A 9,694-nucleotide genomic window follows, 5' to 3' on the forward strand; every position below is an offset into this window, starting at 1 on the left:
GTGCTGGACTTGCTTTGTAGACCAGGCTGGCCTCGAACTCACAGCGATCCGCCAGCCTCTGCCTCCCAGAGTGCCAGGATTAAAGGTGTGCCACCACCATGTCCAGCTTAAGAAATAGATGTTTCATAAACACCTCCATTAAAGAATACAGTGCTCACATAAAATATGAAAGCCTCTGAAATTTCCCCCAAACTTTAACTTCTCTGATTGGTGATCACCGCCTACCAGCAAGTGACAGTAGGAGTAGCTTTTCAGGAAAGGTGAGGAAGGGATCTGTCCATTGATGTAACCTGCACATGTCTGAAAAGGTGATGCCGATCAGAAAGCCGACCCTGGTCCATCCGAGGTCTTTCTTCTGGTTTGGCTGAAGGAGAGCTGGGGGGCCTGGGAGTGTCCCGGATAAGGTCCATTATGGGTAGGAGACCACAGGTAGAGGCGGGCACCTTCCCAACACTTGAATATGTAAATAACAGGAACAATGGGGCCCTTGTCCCCCCATGGCATTTGTGGCAGCTCCTGGGCTCTGGAGCAGCAAAGGGGCTCGCGCTCTTCCACCTTGCCATGGTGAGGCTTGGCTCCAGGGCATGTCTGCCTGCTCAGACTCTTGGAGATCCAGGACTCTGGACAGGGAGAGGCCCAGTGTGCTGACTGCTTCCTCTACCCCCCTCCTGCCTCTTTCTAGGACAGGTTCGGTGGCAGCAACGCCCGGTGAGTGCCCTCTTCATACTCCGGCTCTACCCACCTTGCCTTCACTCCCCTGCTCCCCCCACCCCCCCACCCCCGTCACTGAAGCGGCTATCTGTTTCTACCCTGTGTGACTGACCATCATCTGTGTGCCTCCACTCTCTGTCAATGCGGTGCCCTGCTTCCCAGGGGTACCAACCCATCCAGCTGTGCCCCCAAAGGCCACTGGTTTTGCCCCCACCCCAGTCTTCTCTTCCCGCTGCTCCCGTTGATCTCAGGCCCACGTGTCACTGTCACAGCTTCATGGGGGAGCACTCACAGTTACACATGTGAATAGTCTGGAGTGCAGTGTCACCCCCCCCCACACACACACACACAACTCAGGGTCCCCTTGGGCAGAGTTGAGTCAAATGTGCTTACAGGTTGAGGTCACGACTCCCACCTGGCAGATGTGTAGGTAAGTGACACAGTGGGTCGTAGGGGCCCAGCTGATCAGGGGCGTCCACAGTTGGATCTTCCTGAGTGACTCTAGATGGCCTGTCCCACCAATTGTCCAGCAAGGCTTGGCACTCAAGCCTGAGTCTCTTACTGTCAGAATCTGGGTGGGAAAGGCACCTGCAGAGCCCCGCCCCCTCCATGTTTCAACACACCTGTCTCATCACTGTGCTGCTAGAAATATCCTTTTTTATGGATTCCTTTAGCTGTGCGGTTGAAGCCCGTAGTTCAGGACAGATGATTGATTATTTACCAGAGAGGGAGCAAAGCCTTGTGCTAGGAGTAAGTGGGCTGGGATGAAGCAAAGCCAGTCTGTCTATCCAGATACCCCAGGCTGGAGAGAGAATGCAGCCAGCCCCTCTTTCCTGCCTGGCCCAGAGACATGGAGGCACAGGGTAAGTAAGCCCAGTTGCTGAGGATGAGGGGCGGGGTGGAGAGAGGGAGGTATCGCACGCACCATCCTGCATCTTCCCTGTGCTGCCAGCATCCCTTCTTGACGGCCCAGGAGGAGGTAGAAGAGGAGGATAAATATGAGCTGCCCCCCTGTGAGCTTCTGCCCCTCAGTCTCGCTCCTGCACAGGCCCTGGGCTCTAAGGAGGCCTCCTTGTATCTGGGTGAGGGCTGAAGAGGGAAGAGGATGGGGGCGGCGGGCTTGGGTCAGGGCAAGAGGGCCCATCAAAGAGAGTGTCCAGGCTCTGCTTTTCCTCCCTCTGTCTGAGCTGGGGCAGGGGCGTGGCCTCAGTGGGCTGCCACCGAGGCCTCTTAGCTGGGCAGAAAAGGCCAGAGGGATGAAGGAAAGGAAGAACTCCACCCCCCCATCCCCCCTCCCCCCTCCCCCCCCAAAGGAGGAGACAGGAGGGAGGGGCGAGGTAACTAAGGCAACACAGACAAAGCAGGAAGCTCGACCCAGTCCCTAGGCCTTTCGGTCCACCCCCCTCACCCCCCTCTGAAATCTGCACATCCTCCCAGCCAGGGTGGGGATACCCTGAGAGGCCACTACCACTGGCATCTCACCCCCTGGGCTCAGCCAGGTGGTGGCAGGGAAGCTGACAGCCTTCAGTTGCCATGGAGACAGGGCTGTCAAGAAGCCAATAAGTAGAGGGGACAGGGAGGAGGGAGGGAGAGATGGGGAGCAGGTGGGAAACAGGAGCACACCAGGGAGGAACCTCCTCCCTCTCCCCAGTTTACAGAGCATGGGGTCTCTTTCAGATCGTTCTGGGCCCCTGGACGCATCCAAGCCATCACCACCCCTGCCTCAGCCTACCATGGCCAGAGGACTCCCCATAAATCCTTCCTTCCCTCCCCGCCCTACCTCTGGCTACCATTTCCCAGTAAGTAAATCTTGCAAGCATCTCATCCGCAGCCCCCTCTCCAACCCCAACACATATCTATATTCTAGAAGTCCTGAAACCTCTATTGCTGGGTGCATTAGAAACCAGAGCCGGATAACCAACGGCAGCTCCTCCCACTCGCCCCTCCCACTCGCCCCTCCCACTCCCACCTTCTGCAGACAGGGCCTTCCCTCCTCTCTTCGTCCCGGCTGGGGTTGGGGCTAGGCTCAGCGGGCCTCACCTGGGCTCTGGGCCACAGGACCCCTCTCTGGCCAGAGGAGTCAGCCATCATTACTCCCAACCCAACCCCCTTTCCCACTGTGAGCTGGTTATCCACTTTGAAAGCTGCCACTTTGCGTGGGCAGGGGGGATGTGAGTTTAAGGCCAGCCTGGTCTACAAAGTGAGTCCAGGACAGCCAAGGCCACACAAGGAAACCCTGTCTCAAAAAAATAAAATAAAATAAAAAAGAAAGAAAGAAAGAAAAAGAAAAGCAAGAAAAAAACCCTACCATTTTGCGTTTGTATTTTACAGAATAAAAATAAATAAACAAAATTTCACAATAAAGAAAGGCCCCTAACTAGAGGCTGAGAGAAGTGTTGCCCTCCGGCCGGGTGTGGTGTGCTTGCCTTTAGTCCCAGCACTTAGGAGGCAGAGGCAGAGGCAGGTGGATCTGTTTTGCTTGTTCTAATTAGGTTTTCTGGGGGGAAGAGGCAGTTTAGAGAGGGTCTTGTGGGGCCCAGGCTGGCCTTAAACTCCTCGTCCTGGCCTTCCCGCCTCTGCTTCAGGCACGGACACACCAGCAGTCGGTGTTAGTCTTGAAAGCAGCATATGGCTGTGCCCCTCACACCCCAACACTCTTGCTTTCCAAGCGCCTGCATTTCCCTCCTCCCTCACTAACCCCATCATGCCCACAGCTGAAGACAGCAGTGAACCTGCAAGCTGCAACCCCAAAGCAGGGACCTGGTTTTGGAAGGCGAGGTAAATTGGAGTTTGCTGCACAGCTCCTAGGCACTCCTCTTTTTGGCTTGCCAGTCCCCCAAGGCAGTCAATACAAGTATCATTACCACCAAACCCAGCGAGGAGACAGGCCCAGAAACATGAACCGCCATGCCCTAACAGTGTAAAAGCAGAGACCCTCACCTCCAGGCCCCGTCTTTACCTGGAGTGACTCTTGGGCCGGGTAAGGGCCACCACTCTGAGCGCCTCTGCTCTCCAGAGGCTTTTCCCTATGGTTAGTGCCTTGAGGCCTAAGACCCCAGGACCTAAGGATGTTGCGATGGGGGATGGGCCACTTTTCTGTCTAAAACAGGTTGCAGGAAGGTTAGCGTAGCACTGTGACGAAGGGGGCCCAGACTCTTCCTCACCGGTGCTCATGAATACTGGTTCTCCATTTTCCTTCCAGGGCGAGGTGCACCTGCGAGAGTGGTGAGCTGCTTCCTTCTCTATCTTATAGTCTACTGATTTCTGTAGAAAAACCGATGAGAGTGGAGTGAGCACCTAGGTAGTCTGAGGGAAAGGTCTGGCGCAGAGTCCTCCTCTCTGCTACAAGTATAAGCCGCTGGTCCTGAGGGCGCCACCCAGAGCCTCTCCACTCTCTGTGAGCATCCCTACAGAAGTCAGTCAGGACATGTCTCCCCTGTGTGGATAAAGTGAGCATCCCTACAGAAGTCAGTCAGGACATGTCTCCCCTGTGTGGATAAAGTGCGGTGCCTACAGCCACCTCCCTCTCAGTCAGTGGCTTCTTCCTTGTCCTCCTTCCTCAACTAAGAGGGACCACAGGTCTAGTCACGCCCACGGTTCCACACCTTAGGTAACAGGCCATGCAGAGAAACCTGGTGAAGACATCTACCTGGAGTGTGAGCCGGAGCCACGTGAGCATCCAACCCCTGAAGCCCTGCACCACCCGTGAACACGCTCTCTCCCGGCTCTGGTTCTGTCCCTCAAAACACTCCCCTCCAGACCCCACCTGGGTGTCTTCATTTCTACCTTTGGTCCCACACTGACCCTTAGAGCAAGGGGTGGGTGGCGATTCTGAGCTGCCGCAGCCAGGCCACCAAGCTGCTATCTCCCTCTGGTTGGAAGGGCTTCAGGAGAGCCCAGGCCACAGGCAACAGTAAGAGACTCCTGTTCTCAGCCACTTCCTGTTCAGCCTGGACTTCCCTGCCTGCCCTCTCTGTTCTAGTGCCAGCCTTGAGTAGGACTCTGAGCTCCAAAGCCCTGATGCCCCCAGCTCCTCTGCCAAGAACATCTGGACTGTCCAAGTAAGTGGCAGCCATGGGAGGGAGAAACATGGGACACTGGGCTCACTGATAAAGGAAACCCCTGAGGCCAGACATGGTAGCAAATGCCTTTCTTTGATCCCAGCACTTGGACAGCAGAGGCAGGTAGGTCTCTGTGAGTTCAAGACCAGTCGGCTTCACATAGAGAGTTCTGGGTCATCTAAGGCTGCATAGTTGAGACCCTGACTCCAAGAGAAGAGAAACATAAGTTTAAAAAAAAGAAAATTGGCCGGGCATGGTGGCGCACACCTTTAATCCCAGCACTCGGGAGGCAGAGGCAGGCGGATCGCTGTGAGTCCCAGGCCAGCCTGGTCTACAGAGTGAGTGAGTCCAGGACAGCCAGAGCTGTTACACAGAGAAACCCTGTCTCAAAAACAAACAAATAAACAAACAAAAACACCAAACAAACAAAAAAACCAAAAAAAACCAAAAAAAAAAAAAAAAGAAAGAAAGAAAGATTAAAATCCTTTGAGTTCTGCTTCCTAATTTTTCCCTTGCAGATCCATGGCTGGTCACCAGGAGGCTCGGAATGTAAGAGGCTGGTGGTCAAGGAGGAAGTGCTCCCAGAGGGGTGGGAGGGACGCCCGGGGTAGGACTTTAGGCTTTGGGCAGCAGCCTGGAAGGCCAGCTCTCATCTGACCAGACATCCTGTGTTCCAGGGAGCGGTGGACGCCGTGCTGAAAGGTGAGTGAGTACCTTCCGCCAGAATGGAACTGCTCTGCTAGGACCTCACTCTGTCCGGCAACCGACACCCCACCCCACCCTACCCTATCCTACCCCACCCCCCACCCCACCCCACCCTACCCCACCCCTACCCAACCCTACCCCACCCCACCCCACCCTCCCCCACCCACACCCCACCCTACCCCACCCACACCCCACCCTACCCCACCCCCACCCTACCCCACCCTACCCTATCCCACCCCCACTCTACCCCACCCCACCCCCACCCCACCCTACCCCACCCCACCCCACCCTACTCCACCCCCACTCCACCCTACCCCACCCCCACCCCGCCCCCACCCTACCCCACCCTCACCCCACCCTACTCCACCCCGCCCCCACCCTACCCCACCCCCACTCCACCCTACCCCACCCCCACCCCGCCCCCACCCTACCCCACCCCCACCCCACCCTACTCCACCCCCACTCCACCCTACCCCACCCCCACCCCGCCCCCACCCTACCCCACCCTCACCCCACCCTACTCCACCCCGCCCCCACCCTACCCCACCCCCGCCCCGCCCCGCCCCGCCTCGCCCCACCCTATCCCACCCCCTCCCTACCCCACCCTACCCTATCCCACCCCCACCCCACCCCACCCCCGACACCCCTCCCAGATCCTCAGGGCCGACTTCACATCATCAAGAGGGATGTTGCAGCTCTGACTTCTGCTGAGATCAGGCCTGAGAAGACCAACCCTCTTGGGCGTTTCCCAGGGTCCGCATTAAATCGCGAAGCCACTAGTATGTGTCCCAAGATCAGTTCTCACTTGGAAATCACGCAAGGCTTGTGTGCTGTTCCTCCCAGGGTGCTGGTCCTCCTAGGGTGCTGGTCCTCCCAGGGTGCTGGTCCTCCCAGGGTGCTGGTCCTCCCAGGGTGCTGGTCCTCCCAGGGTGCTGATCCTCCCAGGGTGCTGGGCCTCCCAGGGTGCTGGTCTTCCCAGGATGCTGATCTTCCCAGGGTGCTGTTCCTCCCAGGGTGCTGGTCCTCCCAGGGTGCTGGGCCTCCAAGGGTGCTGATCTTCCCAGGATGCTGATCTTCCCAGGGTGCTGGTCCTCCCAGGGTGCTGGTCCTCCCAGGGTGCTGGTCTTCCCAGGATGCTGATCTTCCCAGGGTGCTGGGCCTCCCAGGGTGCTGGGCCTCCCAGGGTGCTGGGCCTTGGGAACAGAGGAACACTGATGGCCTCCTGTGAAGCTCTTACCCAGCCCCTCCCTGGCTCCAGCTCTCTCTGCTGCTTTTTTCAGCAGGAAGGAAGCTGTCTGTTCCCTCAGTAATCCCTGCCCTGAGCACCTCTGCTGCCGAGGTGAGCAGAAGCTGGGGGCAGACTGTGAGGAGCAGAGTCCTTGCCCAGGAGCCCTGCCCCACCACAAGGAACATGCAAGCACTAAACACAGTATAAACAGTCCCTGCATGCACTCCACGAATAGGCTCTGCTTGGTTCGGCCTGTAAGGCTCAGTCTGGGGCTGGCAGATGTAAACACATAAATAATTGTACCCCAGGGTTCCCTGCTGTCCATGGCCAGCTCAGTGCCTGAAAACCAAGTGGCTCTGTGTATTGTCTAGGATGGCAGTCTGCTGGGTCAGCCTTGGTACTCAGGGAACTGTGACCGTCAATCTGTTGAGAGGGGCCTGCTTCACTTCCAAAAGGTGGGCATTTGTCATCTCTGAAAGTCCTTCTATTCTTTGCCTGTGGCCGACAGAGCCAGCAGGAGCAGGAGGGCCAGGGAGACACTCGCCATGGTTAGCTGGCTCGCCTTAGGCAGTTAGAGGATGGAGTTCACGGCTGGGGTCTCCTCCACAGGACGGAGCCTACACTGTGCGCCTCAGCTCTGGGCCTCACAGTTCCCAGCCCTTCACCCTGGCAGTGCTCCTCCGAGGCCGCGTCTTCAACATCCCCATCCGGCAACTGGACGGCGGGCACCACTATGCCCTGGGCCGGGAGGGCAGGAGTCATGAGGAGGTGGGTGAGGGAGGAGCCCGGGGTGGGCCACAATGCAGCACCCTGAGCCTGACCAAGAGCAGGAAGTGCCCCAGGAAAACACAGTGTGCTTCCTGCCCCCACCCTGGGTTGAGTAGAAACAACAGAGGGAAGAGCCTCTGAGATGGTTTTGTCTACAAGTGCTTGCTTTGCAATATGAGGATCCAAGGTGTAACCCCAGAGCCCATGGAAAATAAGTCAGAGTGGTAGAGAAAGGGATGTCCCAGACCTTGGGCTCATTGGCTATTCAGCCTCCATGGTGAGCTCTGAGCCAGTAAGAGGCCTTGTCTCTCAAAAAAAAAAAAAAGGTTGGCGAGATGGCTCAGCCATCAAATGCACTTCCTGGTTTGGACAGGGAGTTGCTCTCCCAGTACACACAGGGCAGTTATCTATAACCCCAGTTCTGAGGGATCCATTGCCCTCTGCTGGCCTCTTCAGGCACTGCATGCATGAGATGCACATATATCCAGGTAGGTAAAACACTCATATCCATTAAAAAAACAAAACAAAAAAAACCCAACAACAACAACAACAGCAAAAACCTTAACAAAACAAGGTAGCTGGGCATGGTGGCGCACGTCTGTAATCCTAGCACTTGGGATGCAGAAGCAAAAAAAAATCTCTTTAGTTCTGGGTTGGCTCCAACTATGCAGTGAGACCCTGTTTAAAAACAAAGCCCGGGCGTGGTGGACACACACTTTTAATTCGAGCACTCGGGAGGCAGAGACAGGAAGATCTCTGAGAGTTTTGAACCCAGCCTGGTTTATAGAGCAAATTCCAGAACAGCCAAGGCTATAATGAGAAACCCTGACTCAAAAAAAAAAAACAAAAAAGTAACAATAAAACAAAGCAAAAAAACCAAGGTAGACAGGTAGATTTGGGAGCCCAGGCCCACCTACACAAATGCACCTGCATTCACACACACACACACACACACACACACACACACACACACACACACACACGAGGGAAGTGTCCCCTCGTGCCTTGGTTCAGTGTTCATAGGGTCAAGGTGAGGGCCATGAGACCATCTGGAAGGAGGACAGAAATCTCCAAGGAGATTTCCCACAGCAGCCGGTAGGACTCGGATCACAGACAGTTACCCACAACTTAGCTGAGAGAGACAGAAAGAGAGGGAGAGAGGGAAAGAAGGAGGGAGAGAGGGAGGTTGGTTGGGAGGTTGGTTAGGCAGGCGGGCGAGTGGGAGCGAGTGCGAGCCCGAGAGACAGACAGACAGACCGACCAACAGACAGACAGACCACAGCAGAGGCCTACACCTAAAGCAGCTTTCCCCAAGCTCTGGAAAGCCTGAGGCTGGTCAACAGTTGCAGGCCTGAACAGACTGCAACACGACATTGCAGTTTTCATGGCACATTGGGAAGAGAAGCATCTAGAAAAATGCCAGCCAGCTCCCCTGCCAGGCGGCACAGCTGCCTTAGAAAGTTGTTGGCAGGATAGAGGTCAAGGGACCCACACTATGCCCCGCCTCCTCCGCCAGCTCTTCCCTTCCGTGGCCGCCATGGTCCAGCACTACATGAAGCACCCACTGCCGCTTGTGGACAGACACAGCGGCAGCCGGGGATCCACCTGCCTGCTCTTCCCCACCAAGCCCTGAAGAACCGGCGGCGCGGGCCGCACACAAATCCACCTTCGGCAAATGGTGTGCCCCTTCAGTTTCCCCTCCCACTTTAGGCGGCTTTATTATTATTTTTTTTTTCCTGCCACCCTTCTACCCTAAAGTCCCTGCAGGTTCAAAATGAGAGGCGTTGAGTTGGCCTGGGGACGATGGCTTCCTCAGAGTCACTGCCCAACAATGGAATCGGGGCCCTGACTTCTCTTGGGGGGTTAGCACCATCTGGGAGGGACCAATTTCCCAGCAGACAGTATACTTCCAATAAACATTTACTGACCGATTTCTTTTTTAATAACCCCCCCCCCAAATAATGAGTATCACAGTAGACACGCCTGTGTGTAAATACTTTGCATGTGAGTTCCAGGTTCTATAGAGGTATCTATAGAGCCAGAGTTTGGGGGGTCAGAGGTATAAGCCACCAGATATAGGTGCTGGGAAGAGAAAAGGAAAGAGCGGTTAGTAGCTGAACAATCCCTCCATCCCCAGGGATGAATTTTGGAATGTGCTGAGAATCAGAGGCCTTTCCCCGACGCCTTCACAGTTCCTAAGAGGAATGGAGTGACTGGCTAG

At 56.0% G+C, this 9,694-nt stretch overlaps 1 protein-coding gene across 1 annotated transcript; it reads left to right on the forward strand.

Annotated features, from left to right (window-relative positions):
* The first annotated feature begins 243 nt into the window (after nucleotides 1-243).
* SH2D6 (SH2 domain containing 6) lies at nucleotides 244-9,396 on the forward strand. The gene is made up of 17 exons (XM_084766894.1): nucleotides 244-429; nucleotides 683-708; nucleotides 1,107-1,141; nucleotides 1,504-1,574; nucleotides 1,664-1,793; nucleotides 2,389-2,510; nucleotides 3,426-3,489; nucleotides 3,914-3,936; nucleotides 4,322-4,382; nucleotides 4,694-4,772; nucleotides 5,291-5,321; nucleotides 5,450-5,474; nucleotides 6,131-6,256; nucleotides 6,758-6,816; nucleotides 7,077-7,160; nucleotides 7,315-7,473; nucleotides 8,990-9,396. Exons 1-17 carry the CDS (start codon nucleotides 412-414, stop codon nucleotides 9,104-9,106), a joined length of 1,230 nt encoding a protein of 409 aa, XP_084623020.1. The 5' UTR covers nucleotides 244-411; the 3' UTR covers nucleotides 9,107-9,396.
* Nucleotides 9,397-9,694: the final 298 nt, after the last annotated feature.

Source organism: Acomys minous (genome assembly GCF_964271855.1).
Source record: "Acomys minous genome assembly, chromosome: 17".
Classification (NCBI taxonomy): Eukaryota; Metazoa; Chordata; class Mammalia; order Rodentia; family Muridae; genus Acomys; species Acomys minous.